The 16,710-nt window shown below is 45.0% G+C and overlaps 2 protein-coding genes and 1 non-coding gene across 6 annotated transcripts in view; 2 read left to right on the top strand and 1 right to left on the bottom strand.

Annotated features, from left to right (window-relative positions):
* Positions 1–5,918, bottom strand: part of LOC135302599 (exocyst complex component 3-like protein 2) — a 48,582-nt gene extending 42,664 nt beyond the window's left edge. The window contains exon 1 of one of the 3 annotated variants that reach the window (XM_064423267.1): positions 5,816–5,918. The gene's annotated coding sequence lies outside the window, so the exon portion shown is untranslated. Of the gene's footprint in view, positions 1–4,647 lie in introns of all 3 variants that reach the window. The other 2 variants (XM_064423263.1, XM_064423264.1) reach the window with 2 other exon arrangements.
* A 164-nt stretch (positions 5,919–6,082) lies between these two features.
* Positions 6,083–13,713, top strand: EIF5 (eukaryotic translation initiation factor 5). Of its 2 annotated transcripts, XM_064423261.1 has the most exons (12): positions 6,083–6,282; positions 6,442–6,634; positions 8,674–8,953; positions 9,198–9,279; positions 9,503–9,675; positions 9,980–10,091; positions 10,770–10,909; positions 11,409–11,567; positions 11,767–11,928; positions 12,181–12,345; positions 12,565–12,699; positions 13,316–13,713. In XM_064423261.1, the coding sequence occupies exons 3-12, from the start codon at positions 8,882–8,884 to the stop codon at positions 13,406–13,408; spliced, it is 1,293 nt and encodes a 430-aa protein (XP_064279331.1). In that variant the 5' UTR covers positions 6,083–6,282; positions 6,442–6,634; positions 8,674–8,881; the 3' UTR covers positions 13,409–13,713. The 2 variants fall into 2 exon arrangements, with proteins under 2 accessions (XP_064279331.1, XP_064279332.1); XM_064423262.1 differs by lacking the exons at positions 6,083–6,282; positions 6,442–6,634 and adding an exon at positions 7,955–8,150.
* On the top strand, positions 10,445–10,568 carry LOC135304052 (small nucleolar RNA SNORA28). Its single transcript, XR_010365488.1, has one exon. It is a non-coding gene; the product is annotated as a small nucleolar RNA SNORA28 (small nucleolar RNA).
* Positions 13,714–16,710: the final 2,997 nt, after the last annotated feature.

Raw genomic sequence — 16,710 nt, 5'->3', positions numbered from 1 at the left:
GTGGTTGTGAGGAACTTTAGGAAGTCCGACTTTGTGTCCTTTATTCCAAGAGACAAAACTCATGGAGAACTGTACCACAACAAGTTGCAGCTTATTCAGATGTTCATGGCTACATCAGGCACTGAAGCAAAAGTGCTACTGGACTTGAAATTACTTGTGCAAATAAGGCTTAAGAAAAAGGCATCTTAAGGACACTGGAGAAATAAGTATAAATTAGGCTAAGTGTCAAATCACACTTTATACACATGATCTCACGTGCACACAATCATTTTGGAATCCTAAAATCAAGTTCTGAAAGAATTACAGTGCCAAAATGTTCACAGCTACCACATAATGTAATCCGGTTGTGGGTGCCACAGTTTCCCAAATGAGTGTGCTAGCCACAAATCATGTTATCATTAGCATTTATTTTGTATCCCTTCAACTCTATGAAAAGGCCTGTTTCAGGAAAGCTTGTATCCTAAGACTATCCAAGTAAAAAGCTCAAAAACAATCACTAAGATTGCTTAAGGTTTTTTTCTTCAAATAACACCCTTGAGCTTCAAGGGAAAATTCACCCTACATTATGCCTTTGAGCCACTGGTCCAACTCTGCATCTTGAGACTTTTGAAAAACTGATTTTGGAAACAACTTAATGCAGTAAAATCCTTGTAAAAACGTTTTCTCTTCAGTGTCCCCTGGGTCATTCTCAAAAACAGAAGTCTACATTAGGTCAATAAAATCATGCTAGACTTTACAGTCAACACCATGTTTGACCCAGATTCATATTCAGGGATATTTTTAGCCTCATTTCTTAAACAACCAAGATTTATGGTGGTGAGCATGTTTGTGTGTGAGTATGCACCTACCTATGTCCTCAGCACCATTTTCCTGTTCCTGAACCCCCTGCATAATTCCAAACACAACAACATTCACAGGTAGAGACATTATTAGAGCTTCAAGTCAGCTTTTATTAGGTGTCAAAGAATCCCCACCGGCCAAAACCAGACTTAATTTATTACAGCACTCTTGGAAACCATGTGTGTTATTAGCTGTTTAAATATTGCTACTAGTCTGTGTAATACCCCAAGCATACGTAACACTTGGTATATGCAAACCATAGGACAAAGATTTTGCCTCTATTTTCCTATTTAAGTACCACTCCCCCTGCTTTGTTTTGTAGTTTGGCAAACAATTTATTTTAGTAATATAAATATTTGAGCTGCAAACCACCAAAGCATTCAAAGCCTTTAGCACAGTATGGCAGTCATGTATTATTTGCTTCATTACAAAAGGTAATCCCTGTGTTTTTATTAAGAAGCTGGCACCAGCTGTAATCAAGCTGCTGGTTAAACATACCAAACAAGCAGCAAATTCTCAACCATGATGTACAAATTTAACATTATCCTCTAGGACCTGTAGTTTCCTGAAAAATACCTTCAACATTGCGAGAGAGTCAACTCTTGGGAATTTAAAGTCAGATTTAGGAGAAAAACTGTTTTCTGTGATGTGTCTGTCTGTTTCCAAATGCACAGAACCAGCCAGGCAACACCTTCAAAGATTTTGTTTTGGAGAACACAAAATTTTCCTTTGCCTTCAAACCTGGCTTTTCCTTTCTATTCAGCCCAAGCATCTGGGATGCCTTATCCTCTTCCTAGAGCTGCCAGCAGGAGCACAGACTTAATTCCTACATGGGCCTCGGTACTGCCTCCAAAGCTCGGCTCTCCCAGCAATGCCCTTGTATTGTTCTACAGCAAAGAAACTGCTCTGTGCTCAGATGGGCAGAAGAAATGAGCAAAACTTATTGCACCCAGCAATGCAGACCCCTAGAAACAGCAGCCACATTTTGGCTCACAAGAGAAGGGCTGTGAGAGCACTTGAGATCTCCAGGGTGTCCCCAGACTGGGAGGAGGTTTGGAGATAGGCTCTCAATACTGGGAGCTACCATACATTTGCCTTAGGAAAAGTAGAAAGCCAAAAGGTAACTCTGAGTACCCATTACCCTTTTTTACTACTTAGAATCAAACCTGCTGGAAAATCTATAGTGATAATCACAGTACTGGTTGCCAGGTCATCAGAAGCCAAAGAGAAAGGATGAAGGGAGGTTAATCTGTGGAGGTGTTGGCAAAGCACAACAGCTGCAAAGGGCCTGAGCAATTCCTTTAAGGAAATAGAAGTGCAGGTTGCTAAAATGGTACTGGAAGAGAGATTTAACTTAACACACAGGCAGATCTTGATGTCTGAAGCTTGGCAATGACAAGAAGCAGGGAAATGTAAATGTAGTGGTTACTAATGGGCATTGTGAACGGGCAGGTAGCTTTGACAGCATGTTCTCAGCTGGAAGCTGCATTCCCAGAGACTCCTTATCTTCCACATCCACTTCTTTCAGCAACCATATAAATGTAGCAGGCAGATTTGCCCACCACAGGCATGCAACTGCAGCTAATGGTAGTGGTTGCCAGTTAGGCCCATAGCCAAAGCTGCTACCTAGACAAACTGAGAAAGCCTGGCTTCCCTGATTCCTATCACCAGCATTTCCACTTACTGCTGAGACACACAGAGAAAAGACAGCTTTTCAAGGCAGGGGCTTCACTGCTATCAAACACTAGTTTGTATTGTGCAAAGAAGCTGTTTGTCTCTCCTTGCTGTGGTGACTCCCTTGTACAGGCAGATATACACTGGAAGAGAAAGAGGGAGGGTACAGGGAACCTCACTGGGGACCAGACCAGATCTGAGGCAGAGCTCATGCTGTCAGCTGACACTGAACCCTTTCAGAGCGCTCAGACCCAAACACTAGCTGGGAGATTTTAGCATTTCTGCATAGTAATAGAAGCAACAAAAGTAACTGCCATAAATAATGGCTATATGTGTGTCTAACATCACACACTTGCTCTCATGTTTTTCTCTGTTTACGAATTCCTGAGCTACTAAAAATAGCTAACAGGAATGATGGTGCTACAGAGCATGGAAAGAAAAGCATTTCACAAAGTGAACCTCCCCAAGATGACCAGTGAGGTGCCAGGCAGAAATGACTCTGCAGCTCCTGAACAGCAAAACCAGAATTAACCTCTGCCCTTGTGACTGATCAATGTCTAGTGTCAATCCCGATGGATTTCGGACCCACACTTCCCTAAAGGTTACCTATTCCAACCTGACAGGTAAATAATTAAACTTTCTCTACACATTGCCAAGATAGGAGGAAGAAAGGCTATTGCTATTCCACGTAACTATAGATAAGCTTGGCCCTCCTACCATCTCCTGAAATTACAGCCAAAGCCGTGAAGATGGCACGAGGAGGAATCCCTTACTCAGGTGCTAATGTTCCTGCCTGCACTGGAGGAAAGAGGAGCTCTGACCCAGCCACTGGGAGAAAACACAGCAGAGACAAAACATTCTTCAAGGCCAAGGTTACCAGGAGGGCGCTGGATTAGGGTTGTGTTTGCAGCCAGCCGCACCACTGAGGGAGGACAAACTCTCTGAATAAACCACGGAAGGACATCAAGTTGGCAATCAGGGATTAAAAGGACACATTGTAACTGTTCAGATTACAAACCTAATTCTGAAGATTTGAAATATGTTAAGAATTTCAACAGAGCTTTGATTTTGCTGCGTTGTCACAGTCATTGACTCCTGGTTATTTCTAATGAAAACCAGCTAAGGCAACATGGAACAAACTTGGTTTGTTCAAGGCTGAACTCAGCAATAATAATACATTTCTGTGATAAGGAATTGCACTCTAAATTCAACTGTGGAAAATTTTCTATTCTTAGACATTAAGCCATTTGCAAAATCTGACTTACTAATGTAGTTTAAAATGTCGTATCTACAAAATTATGTATAAAACCTGCAGAGTTTCTGTCAATAAAATGCAAAGTACACAAGCAGTGTGTATTTTGAAGGTCGCACAAGCAATGTGAACTATGAACTTCAGGATTCATGAAACTGTGACATTTTAAAGGGGGAGAAGAGAAAATATTTTTCTGTCTTGTCCATACCATGAAATATTAAAATGAACAAACAGTAAATATTCAGATTCAGTAAAAAATATTCAGAATCCAACATTTAATGTTTAGGAATTTTCTACTGAGGAAAAAAAATCAACAACTAGGCACCATGAAGTCAATAATCCACAATTTTCCTCTGATTTGCATAATCCAGGAGAATGTCATGTAACTTCACCTGGATGAGACCTGCTTTTTGCAGAACAAACACCATCTTAAAAGGTACCTCTTTAACTTCTGTCCATTTATAGACTATATTTAAAAACTATCTTTCTTTATGCTATTAATTGTAAGAGTTCAGAATCATTCATAATGTCAAACTACCAAAGCCAGGGTCTCTTTCCCAGCAGCTCACTAAGTAGTTGGCAACAGTATACTTTAACACTTGTAATTTATTAACCCCCTAGGTGTTGTAATACCGAGCCAAAGCCACAGACAGGAGGCATTTAGCAAGTTATATGTGCCACATAGTTTCACAGCAAAGCATTTTCTGCTGCGCTTTTCTTGCCTCACACTTTTTTATGACTTTTTTCCCCTCATGGTAACTGCCAAGCCTCACATACTTTGGAGATGCTTCCTTATTTTGCCCTGACATACTCTCTCATTTCAGAAAGTGTTGCTGTGCATTTATCAAGGAGACATTTAACATATCCTGAAGAATTTTTACCTTTTTCAAATGCTGATAGTGAAGTCCAAGACAAACTTACATGATGGACCCTCCATCCCTGGGAGTGTCCAAGGCCAGGTTGGATGTGGCTGATCTGGTGGAAGGTGTCCCTGCCCATGGTGAGGGGTTAGAGCTAGATGATCCTTAAGGTCCCTTCCAACCCAAACCATTCCATGATGCTTTACAGGACATTGTCCTGGCTGGAATGACCAGCTATTCCACATACTGAAAGGAGACATGTAGCAAGGGCAGCTGCCACAATGAGGGCTTTGATGGAAAGATGTGCACATTTTTCTCTGGTTGCTCCAGCTGAGGAAACAAGCTTTTTTATTGTCACTGTGTGCTGCTGGAAGTGGAAGTAGTCCTGCTTCCCTGACTTCTAAGAAAACATCTTTTATCAGCCACCTTCCTGTGTGCAGTTCTTCTGCATATCAGACCAAAAGTGTTGAATATGTACTTCAAGGTTCAACAGGAGGGATGTCTCCTTTGACCACACCAATGTGGTATCAAAGCCAGGCAGGAAAACTACACATCAAAACTTATTCAGGCAGGAAGAGATTTAGAGTATGTAACATCATTTAATGTCACTACTAGTTTTATTGTCGTTCGCTCTCTTTTCCTCTGTACTCCCACAGAGCCATCAAGAAGCTTTACAACATTACTCAGTAAGACAGTGACAGGAGCTGAGGAGCTTTGCTCTGCTGCGGAGTTTATAGGGGTAACAGAGCTGGGTGCCCACTCAATTCACAGAGTCAGGAAAAAATTCTTTGCCACTCGAATATTATTGACACTCTAAAATATCCAAAGCATATAACTCCTCTGATACTGGAGGAGTGCAGATGGAAGATGGGAAAGAACAAGAAACAGGGAAGAAAGGAGGCAAGTTTCCTGCTTTTTACGTGAAAATAAATCCAGACATGCATTTCATTCAGGGTCCCAATTCAGCTGCATAGGGCTGGCAACATTTTCCACTAAGAACAGAGTGCATGCATACGACACTTGTGTCATCCTTTGTAAGGCAGCCCGGGCACCCAGAGCCGCCCAACGCCGAGCCTTTGTGACACCGGAGTTAAATAACAGGCTCTTCCCCACACCCCGAAAGCCGGCTGTGCAGGAAAAACACAACTTATTCAGCAACTTAATTGCTTTAAATTCTTTGTATTATTACTTGTAACATAGTTGCTGAGACGTCAAGCACTGGGTCACTGCCCTCCAGGGAGTAGCTCGCCCCCACCCCCGGGGCAGAGTCTGGGCACACCGGGCAGGACGGAGGGGCGGGGGGAAGCTGGGAGCCCCCTCAGCCTCCAGGATCCCCCTCAGCCCCCTCAGCCTCCAGGAACCCCTCAGCACCGGCCCGGCCTCGGCCCCCCCGCCCCGCGCTCTCTCGCGAGACTCGGTCGCTGTAGACGCGATGTCCTTTGGGGCACTGGCGAGGGGGAGGGCACGGGGGGAGGGAGGCAAAGCTTTGATTGATAGCAGCTTTGACCAATAGACGAGGGGAGCGGCGGGGTTTTAGCCAATAGCTTCGCTGCGAGGCGAGCGGTGAGCCAATGGCGATGGTGGGGGGCGGGGCGCACCGCTGGCTGATTGATCCCAGCTCTGGCGTTGTTCAGTCGGAGCGAGAACATTCTAGAGGTGAGTACGGGGCAGCCATTGCCGGGTCCCGTCCGCCGGCCCCTCCTGCGCGCCTCTCGCCGCCTCTCCCTCCCCCCTTCCCTCTTCTTCCCCCCTCCTCTTCCCTCTCCCTCACAGGTGCCGCCGCTAACGATGCTCCTGATTGTGTCTTGCCCGCAGATAGCCCGGCACCGCTCTCCCTGGTGATACCGCCCGCCCCAGGACGCCGGGACCCGGAGGCTGCGGCGTCCGCCTCCGCCTCCCTCTCCGTCTGGATATAAGCGCCCCCTCGGCCCTGTTCTCCTCTCACAATCGGCTTCGTCGCAGCCCGGGGCGAGCAGCGTTGGGTTTATGTCTTTATTGGACGAAAACGGTGAGTGCTATTAGTGAGCTAGGGCGGGTGAGGGCGGTGGAGGTGGGGGGGGACGGGCGGGCGGGCGGTTTGTGCTGGGCCGGGGCCTCAGGCCGTCGGTGAACGGTGGATATTTGCAGGGGTTTTGTGTAACGAATCGTCCGGGACTTTGACGGGAGGGGGAAGAGAAGCAATGCGGGGCGGGGGAGGGGGCCGGGGGAACGAACAACGTAAAAACGCACTACAAAATTCAACTCTAAAAGCAGTAGACCTTCAGCTGTGGGGTTATTATTTGCTTTTTTGGGGGGGGGGGTGAGGCTTTATTTTTCTTAATTATTTATTTATTTGCATTTCGCCGCCGCCATGCGAGGAGACAAGATGGCGGCGGCGGGGCCGCGCCTCCCGCGCTCCGGCGGAGCGGGCAGCGGCGCAGTTCCCCCCGGCCGCGGCGGGGGGCGCTCGGCCCCGCTCCCGAGGGGCGGCCCCGGGGGACCCTCGGGGGCCGGCCCGGGCTGGGGGGGGGCGGCGGAGCTCCCCCGTGCCGCGGCGCGGCGCATGCGCGGCCGGGGGTGACTCCCCCGTGGCTCCCGGCGCTGACTCAGTGCTTAATTGCTGCATTTATGACTCACCGCGAGCGGGGCGGGGACGCGGCGCTGTGCGGCAGGGAGTCGGTGTGCCTTCCCGCTCTTTCCTCCGTGTGCGGCGTGTGGGGGGGGTGGTGCTTGGGATGAGGTGTCGTGGGGACCAGGAGAGGGAGCTTCAGCCCGCAGCAGACAAATGCTGCGCTCTGGAAGGAGGGAAGAACGGTACGCTCCTTCTGGGAACGAGGTCACCGAGGGAACTGCTTCTTCAGCATTTGTTCAAACACGTGGTCAGGTTACGCGGTGGATCTTTTTAGACATCCTGGGGATGGAAATGGTGTGTTTTAAACGGAGTCCGCGGTGTGCTTTTTGCTGAGGAAGGGTAAAATTGTATCAGGGCTAATGTAGAACACAAGGCACGTAGAGATTTATATTCTTACTGTGTAAAGAAGTTCTAAACCTGACCGGAGGGACTCGGATCGTGTTGCACCATAGGCACGCTCTTCCACATAAATGCTAAGAAGGCTTTTTTAATGTGTCAACGCTTCTGTCATTAACGATAACAACATGATGACGCGTCAGAATAGCCGTGCTCTGTAGTCAGGGTTGCCTGTTTAGTCATCCAATTGTGGCTTAAGTACTCCCTAGATCTGATTATAGGGGCACGTGTTAATTTAAATATATAAATACTGCTCAAGGCAACTTTAATAATAGGATTCATCCTCCTTCCCCTTCCTCCCCCTCCTCCCTTTCCCCCAAGAAAAAATCAACTGGAAAAGCTGCTGCACTGCTCTGTACCTCTGCATTGCTAGGCTTTCTACAGTGAAGCAACTTCTGTCAGACTTTATCAGGCTTATTGTTAAGTCAGAACTCAACAGAAGCTGCTATGAGAATCCATAAGTGAGAGGGAGAATTACGTAATTTTCAACTCTTTTTCCACTCCGATCCAAAAACTGGTAAGCCATGTAGAAACTGTGGTGGGCTACAGATTGCTGCTGCTTCATCTTGTATTTTGCAACATTTTGGCAGACTTCAGTTTGTGATAGGTTCATGCTATGATGTGGAATTTGAAATGGATTTCTAAATCTTTCTCCTGATTTCCTGTGCCCTTCAGCCTGAAACCATGCCACGTGACCTTATGGTGCAAGTCACTGGTCTGCATAATAAATAGAGTGTGCCCTTCCTTAGTGATCCCAGAACTGCTGGAGTTAATTGTATAAAAAAGTACTTGTAAGCTGTTCAGTGGTTTTAGGGTGGTAAGAGAGGGTGGAAAGCTTTGTGGTGCAGTTAAAGAAAAGTTCCTTAGCGGTACAAGTCAAGGATGGATTTTAGTTCCATAGGTTGAAGAAAGCCATAGCATAACAAATGTACTTTTCCCTCTTTCTCACCCTAGATATCATCCCTTATATAGCTTTATAGCAAGAGTGGATTGATGTACGTTAAGCTAAATTTAATTTTTTTGTGTGTTAACACTTGCAGAGCTGTTGCGCAGCCACTGGTACCTGTATTGGGGAAACATAGCGTACAAGCAAGAACCTTACAGCCTCAGTGGCGAAAATTTTTTCATGTCAGAGACCGAGAACTCTTGCAGTCGTTTATGTCATCCCGTCTTCTCCAGACAGAAGATACCAAAAAACTGCAATCAAAGATCTCTTCATCTTATTGATAAAGCTACTAATAAGGCAAAATGTCTGTCAACGTCAACCGCAGTGTTTCAGATCAGTTCTATCGCTACAAAATGCCCCGTCTGATTGCCAAGGTAACTTCCTCAGCAGCAGCTGGAAGCAGGGAGTGTTCTCCCAGGAGGGGAGAGAGAGGTCATGGTAACTCTTGGCCACTCAGGGCAGGGAGGGGGTCTGCTCCTTCAGTCCACACTAAGTGCACATTAGGTCTTGGGAGGAGATGCACTTCAAAACAGAATTTTGGTGTAGTTAAATGGGAAATGCACACTGGGTTTCTCTGTTCCAAGCATTTAACCTTAAAATATTATTTGTCTTCTTTAGGTGGAGGGCAAAGGAAATGGAATCAAGACAGTTATAGTCAACATGGTTGACGTTGCAAAGGCGCTTAATCGGCCTCCAACGTGTAAGTAGCATTGTGGAATGACACAGCATTTTTTACTGCTTTTCTGTTTGAAGTGGTAGTGTAAATTATCTAGTAAAGCATTAGTACTCTTAAAGATTTGTAAGAAAGAAATGTGATTATCTCAGGGTTAAATAATAGACAGAATCAGTAGCCTATTTATTTGCTGTTTAAGTATCACAACAAAGATGTGTATGTGGTAATGGCTATAATTCTTCCTTTACAGATCCTACCAAATTTTTTGGTTGTGAGCTGGGAGCACAGACCCAGTTTGATGTTAAGAATGACCGTTACATTGTCAATGGATCTCATGAGGCGAATAAGCTGCAAGACATGTTGGATGGATTCATTAAAAAATTTGTTCTCTGTCCTGAGTGTGAGAATCCTGAAACTGATCTGGTGAGTGCTCTGTCTGCATTAACAATGACACGATGGAAACACTGTGTCAGACATTGGTGAAAGCAGTGCAGAGTTAACAGACTTCAGTATCTCTGAACAGAAAATGAAGTACACATTCTTGCATGCTTTGGGAAGGTTTTACATCTCTAACGGTTCGTAACTTCTGGGATAAATTGCTACTTCTAAACTTTGTCTTTAGAGAGTGATACAAAGTATTTAAACCTCTGGCTTAAAACATAGACAATGGGCTTTAATGCAGTTGTTCTGGAAGTAGTAAATTAACTTGTGGTTGTTCTCTTTACAGCATGTCAATCCTAAGAAACAAACTATAGGTAACTCTTGCAAAGCCTGTGGCTATCGAGGCATGCTTGACACAAACCATAAACTCTGCACGTTCATTCTCAAAAACCCACCTGGTAAGTGCCTTTCCTTACTTCTTGGGATAAAGAGAACTTCTGTGTTAGTGGTATTACGGAAGTAGAAAAATCAATAGCTCACATCTAATTGAAATGTAAAAAGGCACCAGCATACTCCTAGAGTGTGTTTGGGGATCAAGATGAAGGAGCTGTGCTGGTAATGTCTTTCCTCCTTGGAATGTGTCCTTCCCAAGTAGAGCTATTCTGTAAAAGCTGGATTTGCCTGTGCAGGACAAAACTTAACAAGGAAGGAAGGTAGATAGCAGTAGCTCATGGCAGTTATTCCTTTAGGTCAGCATGAAATGTCAGAGCAGGAAGTAAAAACTGTAGTAAACACAAACTGTAATCTGTGCAAGCAACACTCTGTAGTAAGCATTTAGTTGCCTGCTGCAATTTAAGCTTGCTAGAGTAGAAAAGTCTAACCTATTCCAGGGGTCTCTGCTTTGTGAGGTCACCTGTTATATAGACTTGGACAATCTTGGTGACAAACAGGACTTTGACTGCAGCTGGGGGCTTCCCCACCAAATGTACATCTTCCCTGAGTGTGTTTGGGGATGGGTACTACCCGTAACTTGCAACTAATGAAAGCATCCAAACCCACTTGGGGATTTGGCAGAGGTGCAGGGACTTTGTAGTTTGCTCTAGTTCATAGAACAAAACATTAAAATTCACTTGCAGAAAGTGGTGACACTGGTACAGGAAAGAAAGAAAAGGAGAAGAAGAACAGAAAAGGCAAGGACAAAGAGAATGGTTCTGTGTCCAGCAATGAGACACTTCCACCCCCACCACCAGAGGAGATTACTCCTCCACAGGTTGTGGTAAGTAGAAGGGAAAGTGGGGAGATAAGGGTGTGTGGTATGTTGCTCAGATTTAAAACCTCGGAAGTCACTGGCCTTCCTTGCTGGTCAACATTTCACCTAGAAGTCTTTACTGTATCCAGAACTTAGTGCTGGAATAGAAGGGTCCCTGATTTTTCTCTATAGCATCTTTATCAGCTCATCAGTACCAGCATTTGTGCTCCTTGTAAGTGAAAGCTGCCTATCCTTTATCACTCCTTTTCAGGCACCTGCATTGTCTCTGTGTACTAGGTAGAAGGTTGAACTGCAGTAGCCCTGCAGATGGCTATAGAATTAGGTTTGGCTTCCATTACTTACTTCGTATGTTTGCACTTTTTCAATGGTCTTTGACTTGCAAATTGCACTATAAACGTTTCTGTAGTTTTATAAAGATGCTGTCAAGTCTATCATTTCTATCCACATGTAATACCAAGCCTGCAGTAATATTGTGTGGATGTCTTGTTATGGTTTTGTATTGTAGGAGGAGGAGGATGATGATGACTGGGGTGAGGACACAACAGAAGAAGCCCAGAGGCGTAGAATGGATGAAATCAGTGACCATGCGAAGAACCTCACACTTAGTGAAGACCTGGAAAGAACTGTAGAAGAGAGAGTCAACTTACTATTTGATTTTGTAAAGGTAACTATCCTCTGGTTGTTGGCTTGATGTAATCACTCAGCTGTAATTGTACAGAATGTTTGTAAGGAAACTAAAAGCAACTTGCTCCAAGTACTTCTGTGAAGTACTGGCTCTGTCAGCAGTGGGAAGGGGCGATTGCAAGCAGTATTAATGCAGACCTTAAGTGGCATTAAAACGTTTCTCTGCCTGTTTCCCCTAGAAAAAGAAGGAAGAAGGTGTCATCGATACTTCTGACAAAGACATTGTAGCAGAAGCAGAGAGACTGGATGTAAAGGCTATGGGCCCGCTTGTGCTCACTGAAGTCCTTTTTGACGAAAAGATTCGTGAACAAATCAGGAAATACAGACGTCACTTCCTTCGTGTAAGCCATCTCTTCTGCTCTCATTGTGACAACTGTTAGGAGTTTTTTGTAGCAGTTGCTTAGTACTGTGGGGAAGGACTTTTTGTAGTGTTTTATTTTTAATCTTCTCCTTAGCTGGGGGGAGCTGCTGGAAGAGATAGTATGAATTACTGTAAACTTTGCCATCTTGTAGAGCTGCTTCTGCACTCTATTCAGTCTGGAGAGAGGGTATAAAAGCTCATTCAATCATTTTTGCTTTTATCACAATTCTAGTTCTGCCACAACAACAAGAAAGCTCAGAGGTACCTTCTCCATGGCTTCGAGTGTGTGGTAGCTATGCATCAGTCTCAGCTTATTTCAAAAATACCACATATTTTGAAGGAAATGTATGATGCAGATCTTCTGGAAGAAGAAGTCATCCTTGGCTGGGCAGAAAAGGTAATGGGCAGTATGTAATGTATTGTAGCAATTAAATACCTGAAGGTAGCCTGTTGCATCTGGCTTCTCCATACTGGTGTAGCTTGTGCAGCAAGAAGTCTCCTTCACAAAAATGGGCTGTGGAAGGCAGTGGGTGAGATAAGATTTCCAGTTAGGCAGTATTTGGGTACAATCTGGTGTAAACTCCTTCAGTGTTCACACAAAGTGTCTGTCTTTCAGGCCTCAAAGAAATACGTTTCAAAGGAACTTGCCAAAGAAATCCGTGTCAAAGCAGAACCATTTATTAAATGGCTGAAGGAAGCTGAAGAAGAATCTTCCGGTAATGAAGAAGAGGATGAAGATGAAAACATAGAGGTAGGAAAGGCTCGTTTACTGTCAGCAGCTCCAAGGCTGCACTGTTTCTGCATGCTTAAGTCTTGTAACCTTGTCCTGGTGCACTCTGAAATGGATTACGTGAGGTACTACTGTGCAGGAACAAGAGGAACACTCCATTTGCAGTGCTTTGTTAAGTGTTGCTAATTGGTGTCAGATCTCTGCATGAGATCACTGTAATGCAACTGCACCTGGGTAGCCCGAGACTGTACCATTCTATAGTGACAGCAGTGTAGCAGCTCATGCAGTGCAAGGTTGACAGGAGGTATCAAGCATCGTGTCTCATGTTGTAGATGAGTTAGTGGGGGTGTGTTTGTCAGATAACCTGGTGGAAGACTAACTGACCATCTTCCTCACAGCTTAGGCCTCTGTAAGATCTGTTGGTTACACTCCAGCTGGCTGTGGTTGTGGGAGTGTTTTTACACAGGGAGTGGTTGGTTGTTCTCCCACCATTGTATTATTCTGCTCCTGAGTAGGAGATGCTGCTGCTTCCATGGCCGTGGTCAGGAGGATGGTTGGGTGGTTGAGTGTTGGAATTACTCCAGTGCTTAATGTGGTAGTGTGTGCTGTAACTAAAGGATGTGTTTTGTCTCCACAGGTGGTGTACTCCACAACTGCCAGTGTACCTAAAGTTGAAACTGTGAAGCCTGCAAACAATAAAGATGATGATATCGATATTGATGCCATTTAAAGTGATGCAAAATAGCTTCCAGCATAGTAATGCAAACTTCTCTGCGTTTTCTGCCAGAAGTGTGACTTGTATGTGCACAAGCTGAAATGGCTTAACATCCTGCTACTTTGTACTCTAAAATGTATCTTTTTACTGTGACTGGTCTTGTGTAACTAAGCCTAATACCAAGGAGTCAGCACGTCGGTGAACTGATCTAGTTTGCAACTGGCATGTTCTATTTTGTTTTTCTAACTTGTGTTGGACACATACTTGGAGCACATTTATACAGTTGTGGAAATAAAGGATTTGGTTTTGGTCAATCTTCATTTGTGATTCAACCCCCTTATTGCTTTTCCAAGTAAGTATTGACACAGCTCAATGAAATTTGCGAAGCTGATCACACAATGACAATCTCTTGAATGAGAGAAAAAGCCCCACCTTAACCTAGATGCTGTTCCAACAGTGGAGATTTGAAACCTGGGCAAGAAGCAGGTGTTGGGTAATTAACTGTGCAGCTGCCAGCTTCTTAAAGCAGAACAGCTGTCTGTATCCTGATCTTTGAAAGCTTGTTTTTTTTTTAAGAAAAGAAACTTCTGTTTTAATCATACATGAGTTGGGTTTTGGCTTGGATTTTTTCCTTTCCTGTGGTTTTCAAGAGCTCCAACTCCAGGATTAAAGCAGCAGGAGCTGGTACTGCTGCAGTTGGTGTGTGCTGGCCCTGAGGAGCTTGGCTGTTACCATGGGTCCAGCTGTGCACAGGCCAAGCAGTGTCCAGCTCCAGCCTCATTTGGGGAGGGAGGGGCACCCTGAGCACAGAGGTCCCCAAAGTTCACCTGCTTATCTCTGGAAGTGGCTGTCTTAAATACCAATGTTGAAGAATCTGATTCCTTTAGAAGCAGGATAAATTGAAACCTGGTCCATCAAAATCAGGAACCTGGTATGACATGGTGTGTGACAGGTTTTGGCCAGGCTGGCGTTAAGATTGGGGGTTTTTTTGCCCTTCACAGCTGCCTGCCAGGAAAAGCGAGAGTGGGTTTGGGTTTTGGGTTTTTTTGTTGGATTCAGTATGAGAAGTTTTGAGAGATCAAGGCTGCCGTGCACAGTGAGCTGCTTTTTCCAGTCAGGTTGTTCTGGCAGAACTTGGAATTGGACAAAAGCAAAGACTGTGAGTGATTGCAGCAGGGGGGCCTTGAGCTGCAGTTCTGTTCTGCAGTGTCCTGTGTTGCATGTGGCCCTGGCAGTGAGTCACTGGGCACTAGCAGCTGTGGCGAACAGCACAAGCACAATGGGATAAAGCCATGGAGCATTTCAAAATGCCCTTTTATGTGGATTTTTATTGCTGTAAGACAAACTTACAGTTTTAAATTTAGAGGCAGGTTTATTCCTGGCTTATTTTGTCTAAAAGAAAATCTGTTCTCCATTGGGTTTAAACCAGGTTTGTATTTCCAAAATGCCCATTTACCTGGAAGATGGATTACTAATCCCTGTGTACCCTCTCAGGAAGACATCTGTTCCTCCTGGTGCAGGCATGTGCCTCCTTGTGTAACTGCTGTGAGCACACCCTGATACGTGTTACTCTCTTGACCAGAAGGTTTCTGCCTGAAGCAGGTTTTTGTGGTGTTGGCTGCTGACTGGTGACACCATGAAGTACCATTTCAGAGCAGGCTTGGTGGCAGTTGCAGTCTGCCACCAAAATCTCTGGGTGTGTTTGGTTTTTCCCCAGGAGGTAAAGATTAGCAAGACATACCTGTTCCTTCCTGCAGGAAAACTAGAAAATAAATGACCCAAAAAGTGTTTGATAGGGGCAGTGAAGTGATGGAATGTCATACCAAAGCTATAGGATGGTAGAGTTGCTGTAAAACATGGTGGGAGTATGTAGAGAATTGAAGTGTTCTTGTCTGTAGTAGGCCACAGGTGGATCAGAGTGAGTGTATCACAAAGTGGTACCCTAATTTCAGTCATGGTGGAGGCTTCTAAAAGAGGTGAGGCTGCCACTGTGAAATTCCTGGTGCTGAGTTATACTTCTGACCCTGTTTTCACATTCATGTTGCTGTTTCTGTCTCAGATTATTAAATGATGATTCCACTAGCTCATAAAAATTGAGTGTTGGTTGTGTGACTTTCTTTAGGGAAGGAAGTCTGACTTAAAAGTTTCATGAGTCTTTGAATGTATTGCCTCTGCTATCTGATTAAAATAACAAGTACATCTTCAAAAGGCGACTTGAAGTTCAGATCAAACCTGCTCCAGGCTTCCAAGTTTGACTTCTGGCACCCGGGAAGGAAGCAGTGTTGGGTGATTCCCCTCACATGGTGCTGTGTCTCTGCTAGAAAAGCTCAGTTTGAGCACTGCCCTTGGGCAGGTCCATCAGCCTCAGCTTTTCAAACCCTCATCTCCTTGCAGGAGCCTGAGACTGGGAACTTTGCTGCAGTTTGGCAGCCTCTGGCAGCAGTTTCTCTTCATCCAGCATGACAAGGAGCTGCTCAGCTGCCAGCTCTGCTTGGGGCTCAGCAGCTTCAAGCAGGGTTTGAAATTCTGACTGTTGTGCACATAAGAAATAAAATTGCCTGGTTTTACTTTTATCAATTAAAACTACGAGTTCTCATTAGAGGCCAGTGCCTCCTCAGTTGGATCTGGTTGGACATCTGTTAGATAAAAGTGTGCTCTTTGCTCCTGAGCGTGCACAGCTCAGGCTTGTAGTGAGGTGAGGAGTAAAGATGGGAAAAGTGATTTGAAGGGATTGCAGTAGGCAGAGAAATGTGTCCAATGCTTTTGTTTTACCTTGCTGTGGTAGTGGCTTCCCTCGCCAGTGGACCTGTGATGTGGTGCTCCCCCAGAGGTCACCTCGGCCAGGCCACTTGCCTGAGGCATTACCACAAGGCTGTCATTCCTCCCCCCTAAGATCTGCCCTGTTCCTTGGGGTAGGAAGCTTGTGGAAAGATCCTGATCTCCACCCTAGTCAAAAAGCTCGGTTGATTTATTGCTGTCCAGATGTACCACAGAGTTTAAAAAGTTGGTGATAAATAATGCTTAGCACATGGGTGTCTTCCAGTTGTGAAAGTTCTGAACCTTGTTGTTTGAAAAGGAGAGGCACCTCCGAAAAGTAGTTAATGTAGTGATATGTAATGAACTGTCCTTTAATCTAAGAGCTGCTACAAAGTTGTAATAAAGATCACAGGACCTCTGGGCTCCAGTAAAAGCAGGGACTGGACATGGCAAAGAGAAATGGAACAAAAGTAGCTGACCCCAAATTAGTCTTTCCAAACTCTGGCAGCTATTTTCTTCCCAAGCTAATTAGTCCCACAGAGCCTCAGAGGCCTGTTACT

The sequence above is a fragment of the Passer domesticus genome, chromosome 6, assembly GCF_036417665.1.
Source record: "Passer domesticus isolate bPasDom1 chromosome 6, bPasDom1.hap1, whole genome shotgun sequence".
NCBI classification, from domain to species: Eukaryota; Metazoa; Chordata; class Aves; order Passeriformes; family Passeridae; genus Passer; species Passer domesticus.
This window is presented reverse-complemented; position numbering and strand designations above follow the sequence as displayed.

Coding starts and splice junctions, on each gene's coding strand:
- EIF5 (XM_064423261.1), top strand. CDS start 8,882: ATGTCTGTCAACGTCAACCGCAGTGTTTCAGATCAGTTCTATCGCTAC. Junction 10,910..11,408: donor TTACTCCTCCACAGGTTGTG/GTAAGTAGAAGG, acceptor TTTGTATTGTAG/GAGGAGGAGGATGATGATGA. Junction 11,929..12,180: donor ACAGACGTCACTTCCTTCGT/GTAAGCCATCTC, acceptor TCACAATTCTAG/TTCTGCCACAACAACAAGAA.